This window comes from Nanorana parkeri, unplaced genomic scaffold (genome assembly GCF_000935625.1).
Source record: "Nanorana parkeri isolate BGI_ZX_2015 unplaced genomic scaffold, ASM93562v1 scaffold301, whole genome shotgun sequence".
Classification (NCBI taxonomy): Eukaryota; Metazoa; Chordata; class Amphibia; order Anura; family Dicroglossidae; genus Nanorana; species Nanorana parkeri.
The window spans coordinates 1,140,530-1,156,242 of NW_017306569.1; the positions used below are offsets into that span (position 1 = coordinate 1,140,530).

General features: G+C 40.2%; 1 protein-coding gene across 8 annotated transcripts in view; it reads right to left on the bottom strand.

The window, feature by feature from the left end:
* PTPRZ1 (protein tyrosine phosphatase, receptor type Z1) overlaps nucleotides 1–15,713 on the bottom strand; it is a 175,276-nt gene that overhangs the window by 70,667 nt on the left and 88,896 nt on the right. For all 8 annotated transcript variants that reach the window (XM_018557755.1, XM_018557754.1, XM_018557753.1 and 5 more), the window contains exons 9-10: nucleotides 4,974–5,158; nucleotides 2,083–2,209 (exon numbers count right to left, since the gene is read on the bottom strand). In XM_018557755.1, the coding sequence (XP_018413257.1) occupies nucleotides 2,083–2,209; nucleotides 4,974–5,158 (312 nt within the window). The remainder of the gene's footprint in view (nucleotides 1–2,082; nucleotides 2,210–4,973; nucleotides 5,159–15,713) is intronic.

The following is a 15,713-nucleotide window of genomic DNA, read 5'->3' on the forward strand; positions in this document are numbered from 1 at the left end:
GAATTTGTCACATATTGCATAGGGCCATTAAGCACTTTTAGATTTAGTGACTGAGAAGAAAGCGGAAAGAATGATAGCTAGAACACTGCTTTGAAGTGAGAGAAAATAAATAATTTTTTATGCAACCAATTATGACATAATGTTAAATATATAGTATTGTAATGGAATAATGTAACTATGTCACATAAAATGTTAGGAGTATGACCATTATGGCTGACAAGATACAATTGAACGTAATGGTGTTGGTAAGTTTATGAATACACAAAATGATTGATATTATGAAGCACATAACAAACACAGTTTCCAAAGTAATACATTTTTGATAATGCGATAAAAAATAATAAGATAAATAAATAATAAATAAGTTAAATAAAATAATAAGATAAAATGAAATCCATAACATAGTATGCTACATTCAAATTCCCATTTAGCAGATCTTGTATACTTTATCTATAGTCATTCACTGCAATATTTACATGCTACATACTGTATAGTCACCTTACCACATATAATACTAAAACTATTTCATAAGAATCAAATTATAACTTAATTAGTACGGAGGTATCTATAATCTTGCAAAAACATGGTACAGTACCTGCATCACCAGAAAAAAAGGATGCATGTAAACACAATAGCTAGTCACATTCTCAAAATTCCACACAGAATTTAAGACCAATGGGTTGATAAATCTTTTATGTAGCTTACAATTCAGTCTAATAGAACAGAGTATATGCCTGTACATACTGTACGTACACACACTCAAAAAAATGTATATAATATTGAAATTGCTCACAACCATTTGGTATATTTGTGGCCGCCATTGAGGGGTTTGGGACCTTAACACTACTGTACAGACTAACTGGCTAGCCTAGACATTCTAATTACTGGTGTATGCTAATTTTTGACAAGGCCCAAAACATTAAGGTAACAACAGCACTGAATTACAGGTACCTTGCTACCTGCAAGTGTCTCTGTTGATCTTTCAGTTGATCTTTGGGTCCTTGACTCAGGCTGTACATGGGGCCTTGACTTCTATCTTGAGCAATTTCAAGCCACATTCCCCCTTTATAAAGCCCCTACCCTGTCATTTAATTATCTCATGCTAGAATGTCACTGTGACTCTGTCATTTGACAGTTGTATGGCGGTGGGTGGGGCCTACTGCGTTGATGGGTGGGCTTAATCTCAAGTTGGACAGAAGTTGAGATCCCATGTACAGCCTAGGCCTAGACTTTAATACAGGTACTTGCAGGTAATACAAGGTTGTGCACATTTTAGGCCAGATAAGGCTTACTTTAATAGTGAGTTAGATAAGGGACAACTATAGCGAAAAACATTGTATTCTAGAAACTGTGGTTAATACATGTAATGTATAATACATGTAATTAATAAATCACTTATTATGAACTACTTTTATATTCCACATGCCTTTATTGATATTTTCTTCATTTTTACCTATTAAAGTCCATTTACAACTACATGTCCACCTAAGACTACACGGTCCACAAAGTACAACACTGCTGAGCAATTACTGCAGAATAATCAGCACTGTCACTCTGTTTAAGAAAGTAACATATTTACTGACAAGATCATTGGGTAATAAAAAATATGTTACAGAGGGGCATTGTATTAATGCTATTGAAATGGTGTGTTATTTATGTCACTATTTATTTTGTCCATAATTTCACATTAACTATTATATTAACTAAAACCTTAAAGCCCAATTCCGGCCATGCGGGTACATTTTCAGCTCCTGTTACTGCTGTACTCCCATGCTCACTTGGAAGTATATTTCAAATCAAAGAATTTTATAAGATCTCATATTATTTCTCAATCGATAAAACATTTTTTTCTCGTCTAGAAACTTATTAGAGCTGGGGAATTTCAGGCATCTACTGTTCTGCTCACTGAGCACAGCTGTATCAGCCATGAAAATTCAATACATTGCATTCTACTGTTAGCTGCATTTTTACAAAGTTTGCTTTAAAAAGCATAGCAATAAATACTACCCACCAAAAAGGGCAGAATGATCAGACAAGAGACTTCAGTATAAACTATTGTTATAGAAATTGTATAACACATACCTTGCCCATCCATCATCATGTCAAGAACCACCTGGTCACTGCGTTTTCCATAAAGGCTATTGGTGCACATTGCTACAACTTGGAGAACATAACTTGTGTTTGGCACTAAATTTAATAGAATTGCACCCTACAATAGAAAATAAATAAAACGCTATTGTAAAGAACCAGTGAATGACTTCAATAGTTGTATAAATCATTAGAGCCAGTATAGCTGGTACATATCAAATAAAACAGCCTAGTTGCTATAGCTGAAAACTGTTATATAATATGTATTCTTTCTTCATTGGTGACAAACACCTTTCAATAGCTGCACAATCAGCACAAGTTTTATTATGTTCTCTGCAGAGTCTATGATAAGCATAGAGTCTTCTAGATAAGATACATTATGTGTACAGGCTGACAGCTTCATATATCCAGTTGTCTTGTCAAGGTTAACTAATATGATGTATTACCAACAATATTATTAATATTAGTATTATTACTATTAACAATTATAATAATATATAATATTAAATAATAATATTATACCACATGAACTGTGTTGTAACTTATTTGAAGAAAACAAAATAGTATTAACATTGAATAATATATACCTAGAGCTTTTATATTTGCTTCTACGAGTTCCAGGTTTACAAGCCAGCTACTATTTGCTAAAGTTATAATCATATAGTGAAATTTTCATTTCTTTTTATGTATTTGTTTTCAAAGACAAGATGCATGGTCTGAGGCTCAAGTGGTAACCAATGGAATTTGGGTTCTGTTTGTCTTGTGTGCCTCATATATAGTGTTGGCAGATGTTACTGTGTGCGCTGGTGCTGCTGTTCTATTGGTTACCACTTGAGCCACAGTCTACAGTCCTAATGTTACATACTGCGCATGCGCGAATGTACGTAGGACCTACGAATGATGTCCCGCTGAGACGCAAGCTGTAACCACCCTGCGTTCCACACGGCATGCGCGCTGGTGGATGAGGGTGTGTGGTCTTCTTGGCCAACTGCCGGGATAGTGGAGTGCGCTGTTTCCTCACATTTTAATACTTTATTGCTCTGTAGTATGTGTGTAGGGAAATGCCGCGGATATGGCCCACGTGCAGTAGAGCCTTCTCGGCCGAACCTCTTACTTCTAAGTAAGTCAGGTTGTTGGAGATCTTGAGGAGTTGGAGTTTTCGACAGAACATCGGCTGCCTTTCTGAAAGCCAGCTAAATAGTTGGGCTCCTCGGTGGCCACCTGCAACTTCCTCCGCCCACTTCAGTTGCCATAGGCTAGGAATAAGACTGTAGGGCTACCATTGGCAAAGAAAGAGCGGGTCCTGAAGTAAGGGCACAAGGAGGCAGCTGGGCATCATGCTGGACTGGAGCTTTCCCCCTTAGACTAGACCCCCCCCCCACCACCGCTGGCCTCTGCACTGTAAGTCACACCGCTGTCCTCTGCACTCTGCATCACACCCTGACCACTGCACTGTAGATCACACTGCTGACCTCTGCGTCACACCGCTGACCTCAGCACTGTGCATCACAGCGCTGCCCTCTGCGTCACACTGCTGTGCTCTGTGTTGCACCTCTGACTTCTGTACTCTGCATTACACCACTGACTTCTGCGTTGATTTGGCTGTGTTAGGTCCCGCGCAGCAGCCTTCTGGGGAACCACGCGGTGCCTTCTTACCGGGCTTCCACCAGCTGCCTATCTTCCCCTTCTGAGACCCTTTGCCCGAGACTTCAGGCTGGTACCCCGGAGCAGAGCGGCAGCACAAAGTATGTACCAAATTCATATACTATTATTCTGCATTGCTGTATAATGTTTTGCAGGGATTTTTAGTCCTCTATAGCTGATGGTATTCTGCATTAGAGTGTAAGCTCCTCTGTACAGAGACTGATGTGACTTCTCTGTATAGCACTGCGGTATATGTCAGAGCTTTATAAATGTATAATAATAGTGTGTGACTGTGCGGGGGACATTAGAGTGTTAGCTACTTTAGTGCAGAGAATGCCAGGGGGGTTGGGGGGCCAGTGAGATCCGATTCTCTATAGCAATATGTCTGTGAAGGTTCTCATTCATCCAGGTCACATGGTATATCTGTAAAAAATAAGTCAAGGCAACTGGACTTTCTGTATTTTTTTTGAAGACATTTCACTGGCCATCCAACCAGCTTTCTCAATTCAGAAATTTCTGATATGAGAAAGCTGGTTGGATGACTAGTGAAATGTCTTCAAGTAAAATACAGCAAGTCCAGTTGCCTTGACTTATTTTTTACAGATATTCTCTATAGCAAGCTTCCTACATTGTTGCAAGGTTTGTGTATTGGTTGTAGCAAGGCTTGTGTGTCAGCTGTAGCCCTCCGGTACTTACTAGTGGCCGGCCCTGCCCCTCGATTGCACTTCTGAGTTTGGCTCCACCCCCTTTTGTGAGGGGTGGGGCCTGTTGGTGGTCACGTGATTGGGCTGCTCAGTCTAAAATGCCCGGGCCTATTTTTAGTGCCAGTCCGGCCCTGGCGCACATGCACACTGCCCGTTCAGCATTGCGGTCATCAAAAGCACGCCCCTCAGGGTACAATCTGCCTGTCCAAGATGGGCAGATCGTATGTTTTTTAAATTACTTTACAACCATCGCAAGACTAAGGTCTTGCGATGGTTGTCAAGTGTATGGCCACCTTTAGAGGACAGGCACACCCTCGATCTCTGTCCTAGAGAGACTGGAACATCTGGCTTTGATAATCATACAAAGGCTTTATCATAGATTTTTTATACAAATGATTAAAAAGTTATATAAAAACATTAGTTTATAATTAGGTAAGCTTTAAAAATAAATTTTATGAGATGGTCTGCCATCACTAAGGGGCTAATAAGCTGCAATTTTTTTACTTATGTTTACTTTTCAGTTCAAAATGAACTTACCAAATCCTGGTAGCCATCTGTGAGATACTGATGCTTTGTTTGGTCTTCCCCCTGTAGTTTTTGATAATAGACTACATATCTGTCAATTACGGCATCATATACAACCCGAGGTCTCTTCCATGTAATGAGAAGGCTTGTGCTGTTTTGTGCTTCAGCCTGGACATCTTCTGGTTCTGAACTGCAAACTATGAGGGATGGATGGACATAAAGAAAGAGAAAGAAAGAGAGAGAGAGATACATTATTTGGGCCTAAGAAATGAAAGTGAGAAAACTAAAATATTCTTATCTCATTGATTAAACATATACTGTAGATGCACAACATGAAAGGTATTTATTGTTTGTTTAGCGTATATATTGCTGAGAAATCTGATCTATATTTAAATGGAAAAATTGCATACATTTAATAGCACTTTAATATGCTTTTCATTACATCACTTAATAAGGATGTAAATCTTTATTTTCTTCCCAAAAACACTCCAACAGAAACAGCGTATCTTCAGCAAATGAAACATATGAACAAAACTTCTCTTCAGCAAAAGTTAGTCAATGGCGAACTCCCTCAGTAAGTTAGTCCCACACCATGGTTAGAGTCTCAGCCAGCTCCAAGAGGTTTCCACACAGGCACAGACACCCAGCAGCAGTGTCTCAGTAATCAGCAGTTCACAGCTCCACACTCAACCATGTGTCCTGCTCCAAAGACACCTCATGGAACACTGCAGGCTCGCTCCACGTGCTCTTTGTGCTCTTTAGGACTAACAATCCTTCCCTTCTAAAAAGTCTTCTCGGATCCCCTCACCTGCATTGGTGAGAACTTCTGACAAAACCTGTTTTCTCCATCCCCTTGAAGGGACCATGACAGTCCTTCCAGGATGCATTCCTGGCATCATGTACAACATATATGTTGTTTTTATACATCAGTTTTGCCATTAACAACAACATAAAACAAAGCCCTTTGAGAAGACACACACCAGTGCCTGCCTTTAGGTGGCCATACACCCTACAACCATTGTACAACTTTTTTTGCCCAGACATCTCACCCTCGTTCAATTTTCATTCAACTAGCCCATTATGCACAGACCAATGTAGTTTGCAATTAAGGTTCGTCAGCACCACTAACTGGCCGATTCTCATCTATGGAAAGAACAGGTTTTCGTTTGAGCATGTGCAGTTTTCATCTTGAAAATTTTGTTGTACAACATCACCAATAACCCACTGATTTTCGTCCAACTAGACAAACATTTTCTAGCCTGCTTGAAAGACAAAAATCAGCCAGTTGTACAGTAATTGAGGTTGTGCACTTCCCATCAACACAATCGCAGCCAAAAATCTCCAGATAATTGTAAGGTGTATGGGCACCTCAAAGGTGCCCATACACTGTACGATTATTGTACTGTAATCGTGGGAAATCCCGTGACCGTACGATAATCGCAAAGTGTATGGAAGGCGTACGACCGTTTCTACTTCCGTCGAACAAGCAGTACGATTCTCCGCGGGTTAGTGGTGTGCTTGTTCGACAACTGCCGAACGCGCCGGTGTGCGCAAGCGCACACTGCCCGTTCAGCCTTGCAGTCATCGAAAACTGGAAATTTGGTTTAAGAGCCAATTACAGAAATTATACTTGTTCATTCTGGAAAAGAGGTGATTAGGAAGGAAAATTACTGTCCTGTACAAGATGTTGCATGGTAATGGTAGAATCATTAACCAACTGTTTACTTTAAGGTCACTTAAGAAGACAAGAGTACAACCTGAAATTGGAAGAAAAAAGGTTTAATCTCAAACTGCAGAGGGGATTCTTTACTCTTAGAGGGGTACAATTGTGGAACTTCCGTGCACAGGTAGTGGGATCAGCTGAGAGTATAGAATCATACAAAAAAAACATGTTAGATGCTTTCCTCAGTGAATGCAATATACAGGGGTATGAGTACGCTTGGTGACTCATACACAAACATACGCACATGCACACATAGGATCAACTGGATGGACCTGTGTCTATATTCAACCTTAACAACCACGTAACCTACCAGCATACTTTTGGATTGTGGAAAAAGTTCTGTCCAAAATCCAAAAGTATGGAGTAACATATACTGTAGATGGAGCTTGGGGTTGACGTCATGGCCGGCACCACCCATTTGTTTTGATTTGGCCGTGGGTCTTCTCAGGTCATGGCCAAATAAAAACAAATGGGCGGAGCTGGCATGTGACGTCAACCCCAAGCTCCATCTATATGTTGACATTTGGCCGGCTGCTGCTCGGGTCGGTGAGCGTTGGGATTTTTTTATTATTCATTCACAAGGGGTGGGGGGCACCTGGGTGCCCCTTAATTGAAGGGGTACCCGATGCAAAAAAGCTCCCCTACCCACAGAACCCCACAACCAACGCCCCAGGGCATGTGAGGAAGAGGCCTTTGTACCCTGGAAAAGCACACTCCCAGTGCGAGGGCATGTGGCCTGGTATGGTGCAGGAGGTGGGGAAGCTCACTCGCCCCCCCTTTTTTTTTTACTCGGGGGGTCCCTCCTAATTTTCCGACCAGACCTAAAGGGTCTGGTATGGTTCAGGAGGGGGACCCCACGCACATTTTTGTTTTAACTGTTTAACTTGGGGTCTCTCCTGTTGCAAAACTGCCTGTGAAACGCTTGTTTAATGCCTTGTCAATGCTCCAGAGAGCGCTGAGCAAGCGTTTCAAAGGCTGTTCAATAGACTTCTATGGAGGCATTATTCTAGCTGCAATGCCTCCAGAACACGACATGCAATCTATTTTTTGCCGCAACGCAACACTGATGCCCATGTGTGAACTGTACTGGGCGGTTGCTATTGGGCGTTAATAGACAGCAGAAAGACGTTAAAATGATTCTCCAATGCCTGGTTTTGCCGCACTTGTGAAAGAGCCCTTAAAGGTCTATCATGCAAAGAAGCCATATCTGAATATGCTACAGAAATGCTGCCATCTTCTCTGGGCCAAAGCTCATTTAAAATGGTCTGTTGCAAAGTGGAAAACTGTTGTGGTCAGACAAATCAAAATTTGACATTCTTTTTGGCAACCATGGGTGCCGCATCCTCTGGATTAAATAGGAGAGGGACCTTCCAGCTTGTCATCAGCTCTCACTTCAGAAGTCTGCATCTCTGATGATATGGGGGTGCATTAGTGCATATGGAATGGGCAGCTTGTACACCTGGAAAGGCACTATCAATGCTCAAAGATATATCCAGGTTTTAGAGCAGCATATGCTCCTAACCAGATGACGCCTTTTTCAGGGAAGGCCTTGCATACTGCAGCAGGACAATGCTAAACCACATACTGCATCTATGACAACAGCATGCCTTTGTAGTATAAGAGTCCGGGTGCTTAACTGGCCTGCCTGCAGTCTAGACCTTTCACCAACTGAAAATATTTGGTGCATCTTGAAACGGAAAAATGACAAAGAAGACCCAGGACTATTGAGCAGTTAGAATGCTATATCAGGCAACAATGGGGCAACATTCCTCTCCCAAAACTCCAGCAACTGGTCTCATCAGTTGGTAGACATTTACAGAGTGTTGTTAAAAGAAGTGGAGATGCTGCACCATGGTTAACATGGCCCTGTCGCAACTTGTTGCTGCCATCAATTTCAAAATTATTTTTTTCTTAAAATGGTACATTTTCTCAGTTTAAACTTTTGATGTTTTTTTTTTATTGTGCATAAAATATGTGTTATGAGATTTAGAAATAATAAATACATTCTGTTTTATGTAGATTTTACACAGTGTTTGGAATTGGGGTTGTATATTTTATTCATTCACCTGAATGAGTTCAAATACTGAAATAAATAATGCAGAGAAGCATTATGTAATCTGATTGTAGTCGACTGCAATCTACATTGTAGTCACTAGAGGACACTGTCTACCAACAGATATAATGCAATACAATTATAAAGCTAAGGTGCTTATATACAAAATCTGGCCTATTTTTTCATACACCAATGAATCTACCTGTATGTTTTGGAAACCCTGGCAAGCACATTCAGATAGTGTGCCTGGAGAGACTCCAAACTAGAACCCAGAGCCTCATGTAACAAGTGTCTAAGTGGTAAGACGCTGTACTGATTTAAAAAGTGTCTTCCTCCAGTCTCCTTTTCAACAAACAAAAAGCCCTCTATATCATGGGACCTCTAGTCACTGCCTGAATAAATGTGACAGATCTTCACTAGAGTGATTGGAAAGGCGGATTCTGATTGTCCAATCAAATTGTACGTTAGAGATTGTCAAATCTGATTGGGGGATCTGGTTGTCCAATCTGATTGAACTAACAGACTAAAGTAAGTAAAATTAAGAGTTTGTCCAACAGATTTCTCCATTATTATGATTATTATGATTATACAGGATTTATATAGCGCCAATAGTTTGCGCAGCGCTTTACAATATAAGGAAGACATTACAATCACAGTACAATACAGGACAAGATGGTAAGGAGGACCCTGCCCCTGAGGGCTCCATCTATGCTAAACTTTGTGGATAGAGGAATCTCCCACTGGGCCAAGCTTCAGTAACTTGCTAGTCAGCTCTCAAAATACCTGAACAATCTGATTGGATGCAGGAATTGTTCAGATGTTTTGAGAGCCAGTGCGGCGGACTAGCAAGATACTGAAGCTTGGCCACGCGGGGGATTCCTCCATCCACACAGTTTAGCGTAGATGGAGGAATTTGTTGCACTTTTTCCATCTGACCATAGAAAGTCTGCAGTTAACCTATAGGTGTATGTTAGAGATTGTCCAATCTCTAAGCTTAAGTTAGAGATTGTCCAATCAGATTAGACAATCAGATTGCAAGATACTGATTGGACAATCAGATTGTAAGTTAGAGATTGTCAACAGACTGAATCATTTTGCAAGGTAGAGATTGGGCAATCAGATTGTAAGTTTGAGATAGCCCCATCTGATGTCCAATCTGATTGCAAGGTATAGATTAGACAATCAGATTGCAAGGTATAGATTGAGCAATCAGATTGTACAGATTGGACAATTAGATTGCAAGGTACAGATTGGACAATCAGATTGTAAGGTGGAGACTGGACAATCAGATTGTAAGGTAGATATTGGACAATCAGATTGTAAGTTTGAGATAGCCCAATTTGATGTCCAATCTGATTGTCCAATCTGATTGCAAGGTAGAGATTAGACAATCCAATTGCAAGGTACAGATGGGGCAATCAGATTGCAAGGTAGACCATGGAGAATCAGATTGCAACTTACAATCAGATTGTAAGCAGGATATGGTTCAATTGGATTGTCCAATTAAATTGTACATTAGAGAATGTCCAATCAGATTGTCCATCAGATTGGACACTCAGATTGCAAGGTATAGATTGAGCAATCAGATTTTAAGGTACAGATTGGACAATCAGATTGCAAGGTACAGATTGGACAATCAGATCGCCAGGTACAGATCTGGCACTTAGATTGTAAGGTAGAGATTGGGCAATCAGATTGTAAGGTAGAGATAGCCCAATCTGATGTTCAATCTGATTGTCCATTCTATTTGTCCAATCTGATTGCAAGGTATAGATAGGTATCGGTATAGCACTAGCACCCAATAAGCAGGGCCTACATATGTATTGAGAAAATATATCTGTCCCCATGTAATCACAAACTATAGAAAGAAACATGCTTTTTAGTGCAGTAATACACATGAATATGATCGTTTACATTAAGGCCCCATTTACACTGCGCAATTTGCATTTTGCGCGATATCGCGCAAATGCTTGCATTGCAAAGAATGGAATCGCGGCAAAATCCGCTCCAAAAAGGGCCCTGCTGTAGCGACGCACGACCCGCAACAGCAGGACCCTTTGCCCCATTGCCTTCCATTGGAGAGCGATATCGCGCGGTAAATAGCCACGATATCGCGGGAATTACCGTGCAATAAATCGCTTATTGTGAACGGGGCCTAAGGTGACTTCAATTATATCACATGCATATCTAAAAACATTAGACTACACTTTACATTGCTAAAGAGTAGATCCATTTTGTGCTTGGGGGTAGAAAAGGGCCATTACCAGTAACATGGGACATACAATGTCAATTCCAGAACCCCAAATATTGTAATCTTTTCAAAATGATTTCTATTGCTTTCTATTGAGTAAAATAAACAATTAAAAACATGACTGAACGCTGATTTTCCTTTATAGCAAAATAATGTGAACATCGCAAGACTATATACAAAGTAAACAATGCATAGATAAAAGTCCATGACTAGACACAGTAAATATATTCTATGAGTCTATGTGTTGTAATAATACTGAGAACATGCCTGGAGGCATCAATGACGCCCTGACTCTAGTATAGTCAACAAGCATTATCAGAAGAGCCACACAATACTTGCTAAATGTGGAAATATTTTCAAGCATGTCCATTCTTAGTCCTCACCCTGTCTACTAAGCTTAGAAATATACAATGACAGGTTGACTCTTACAACCTTGGGTAATCTTTGACATTTTCTAACAAGTAACTTTGCTCTCATAACTAGTTTACTGGTATACACTATTGGAAACAACAAAAGGCTAGCCTATTGCTTAATTTAAAGAAGACATCTGGGGGGAAAATTCCTAACCCTTGCAGCGCAGGGGTGGCCTCACTTCAAAGGTTAAGAAAATTGTTTCTATAAATTAAGCATGAATGGGCTAGCCTAATGTTGTTCCCGATGGTGTATACTATATTTCAGTAAGTGGACCTTTACCCCCTTTTACTAAAAATCACATCAGCATGCAGCTCTGAATGCTGATAAGAAATCATCTTACATTCATGAAACAAACATGTTTTTCATTTACTTCCTGGTCCACTTTGGCACAAATTATGTAATGTGCATGTGTTGCATCCTGGGAAGGTTAGATCAAGGTTACATTAGCAGAGCATTGCTGAGAAATATTATCTGTAATCTCATGAGATCTCAGGGAAAGGCATTTTCTTCCTCTGAGATGATGTGCATGGGCACATGTCCTAGCCGCATGTGCCAGAGTTCCAGGAAATAAAGGGAGAGCTGGTAATCGGCCCTTAGTAAAAATGGCCACTGTGAGAAGACTGGGAAAGAAAAGAGAAATAGGGTATGCAAAGAATAGAAAGCCGGCAATTATCTAGAAGTATGTGTTTGTAGATTGCCATTACTAAAAATTTCTAAAGGTGTGTTTGTTATTATCAGGGCTTGAAAAATTTGGCGGTGTCTCACCAGTCAGTCAAAAATTTCACCAGTCAGCATGACCGAACTATAGCCTTGCAATATATGTAAAAAAAATTTGGGGACAGATAGAGCTCTCTTTATATGGGTACATTTCCTCTTTATTTGCTTGTTTTTGTCTATGTAGTGCTCAACTCCAAATGAGCCGCTGGTAATTGAGAGTCCTACTACCTGTCTAGCAGTTACCACCTCTTTTTCCTCAGTTCCCGCAATACCAACACTTCCAAAATAGAACAGGCTCGAGTTGTAGGGTCTTTTTAGTATTTATTGCTCAGTAATAAACTTAGGAGAGAGTGTTAGTGGTGCAGAATACCCAAAGAACAAAAATGAAGGACACTGTCTTCACTAATAGCAATAGCAGCAGGTCCTATGGTTTCTGCAAAAATAGTTTCTTGCAACAGAGAGCAGCCAGGAACAGTCTATGACTCTGAGAGAGCAGTCACAGTACTTCTTGTGCACAAACTGGCTTCTTCTCCTCTGTATAGTACCTGGGTGAGGAATCTCTCTTGCAGGGTGGCAGATGGCAGCTCTCACAAGCTCCTCTGCAACACTCTGCAGTAAGCAGATCCCTTCTCCAGCGCAGCTTTCTTCAGGTTTCTTTCCCATAGCATCTTAGGCCTCTAGATGCATATTCATAATCTGGTAATTGATCCTCCCACACTGTATGCAGGAGCCCAATTAAACAATACGGGGTCAATCTACCAGGTTTAGGGAAAACCTGCAGAACACAGAATAATCAACCTCCAGACTGACTACAGCCCAGAAATAAACACACTTAATTTAGTAGCTTATTTCAAGATGCCCGGCACATAAAGTACTGCAATAGAATATTGCACAATGCCAGAAGCTGGTTGCCTTCTCACCACTAAAGCCTTAACAGAATTTGGAGGTTGTAAAGCAAATATGTTGCGCTAGGTCTATGTGAACCAACTGCACACTAAAGTGTTAATGGAGGTTGCTGGCATACAACCAACCAGCAATAACTGGGCTACTGTACATAGAAATGTGCGGTTCACTTCTGAGATCAGTCTGTGAAACATTTTTGACAGATATAAAATGTACACTATTCTATTTGGAACAAACTTTCCCCGAGAACAAGGACATTTATAATTCAAGGTGCTGACTGTAAGCAAAGCAGATGATAATGCTTGAACCCATGAGGTTACTTAAGCATTAAAATGCATGGCTGAATCAGAAAACGTGTATGAAATAAGCAATGCAGCCACCCTTACTTTCAGACAAACCTAACTAGATACAAGTAATACAAAAACTGCACTATACAACAACTGTGCTAGATGTGGGAGATCACACACATGGCAAACTATTAGATGTGTCACAAATCCAAAAAGAGCAATAACTACACACATGTGGTGCAAGAAGGAAAAGGGGTCATTTATGTCTTTAAGTTGCCAGCAGAGCCAGCATTCAGATATGTTCACTAGTATCTGAGATATTAATGTTTCCATCATTACATACAGGGCCGGTTTTCCCACAAGGCCACCAAGGCCCAGCCTTGGGGCAGCAGGGAGTAGAGGGGCAGCAAGGGTGTGGAATTCTTATTGGCCGACACCTGGGACATTCAGTTCCGGGCGCCGGGTTGGGTAGTTTTTTTCTATATTTAGCACTGCTTCGGGCAAGCAGGGCTAAATGTTGAGCAGGGAAGCCGCTGCTCGTTTTGTACAAGTGATCTCTGTGATGTTGCCGAGATCACTTGAATGCAGCCTACAGGTCAAAAAGTAAAAAATAATAAGATAAATATTTTAAAAAGTAGAGCAATTAATAAAAATAAAAAAAAATTACAAGTTATAAAAAAATAAAAATTATGAAAAAATAAAGCTAACCCTGCCACCCCTGCCATCTGGTTGACATTCTCCATTAAGGGGGAGGGGGCATGGCGCAGAGGGGGAGCAATGAGGAACCTGGCCTTGGGGCAGCAAAGAGAGTAAATCCGACCCTGATTACATGTATGTGTATAAATAACTATTGAATCAGGTCCCAAAGCCTTGAAAATAATCAATAAAGCAGATCCATCTTTGGCACATGGGGGTTAAGATATGTAAATGAAGAGTCAGGAATACATTCTGCTGGAATGGAATTCAGTACCTTCATGATCATAACAAAAAGTTGCATTAGATCTCTGCCAGACAATAAAAACTATGTTCTAGTTGTGAATTATTCCAGAAGACTATTCTAACTGAACCTTTAAAAACATATTGAAAACCACTGTCACCAAACAATTGTGGAATTCCAAAAAAGTTTGTTTCAGATAATGGTGCTCATCTTGCTTCAACAACATTTTAATGGTTTATTAAAGCCTATACATTTCATCATACTAGGTACAAATATGTTAAATGCACATTTAATCTTATAGGAAGATTGTTATTGAAATAAAATGAAATAAAATGGTCCAGCAACAATGTCTCTCTAAAATGTATGTAAAACCAAAAATAAAATGAGCAAAATAGTAGTTTACCAACCAGTTAGATTTTATGAGGTTCATACCAGCTTTCTTTTCTTCAATTTGCACCTAGTGATCCTGCCAGAATTAGCTCACTCTGTAATTTCCTTTCCTAAGGCGACAATGCTGCCTTACTGTTAGTCTATCGAGGCGCAGTGTTGTTACCTTAAGATACCCACTTCCACTGCGGTACAAGCTGATATGTCAATGCAGAATGCACCAGAACATTCAATTCTATTTGTTACTGTGGCTCTGCCACAGTATGAGACCCAGAGAGTGGCTGATATGTAGGCCATGAGGACCTGGCATGTACCCGTGCTCATGTGCAAGCCGGGTGTCAACCTCCAGAATCAAAGTGTCATGCATGGCAGAATCACTACAATATAAAAAAAAGTAAGGTTGAGAAGGATTTTATTTAAAACAGATCTGTGATGCTTTAAAATGCTGTTTTAAAAGTTTTAGAGTAAGTGAGAGTTCAAACCTATTGCTGTCTGTGTTCTCTTTGGGGATACTAAGCCCTCTTTTTTGATTTGTCCCTGAAACAAAAATAGATGGGTTATCATCCAATGGGGACATTCTCTGCTGACAACTCTGTCACACAAGATTTCCCTTATTTTGGGTAAATCTTCACTCACTACTTCCATATAGGAAGTGAAGAAAAATCTCCTGCTGGAAGCAAGGGAACTGTGCATGGATTTGAAAAAGCAAGCAGGTAGGCATAAAAAAATTATTTTAGCAGTATAAACCCTAGGCAAGATGTTTTTGTTTAGTGTTTCATTATAATTTTTTGGGACTGTGGCCTCTAGTTATTTCCATTTCTTTTTCCAGGGTAAATCTTCACTCACTACTTCCATATAGGAAGTGAAGAAAAATCTCCTGCTTGAAGCAAGGGAACTGTGCATGGATTTGAAAAAGCAAGCAGGTAGGCATAAAAAAATTATTTTAGCAGTATAAACCCTAGGCAAGATGTTTTTGTTTAGTGTTTCATTATAATTTTTTGGGACTGTGGCCTCTAGTTATTTCCATTTCTATGTCCTAAAGCCAAGCAGAGTATTTTCTGTACAGAAAAGTTATATATA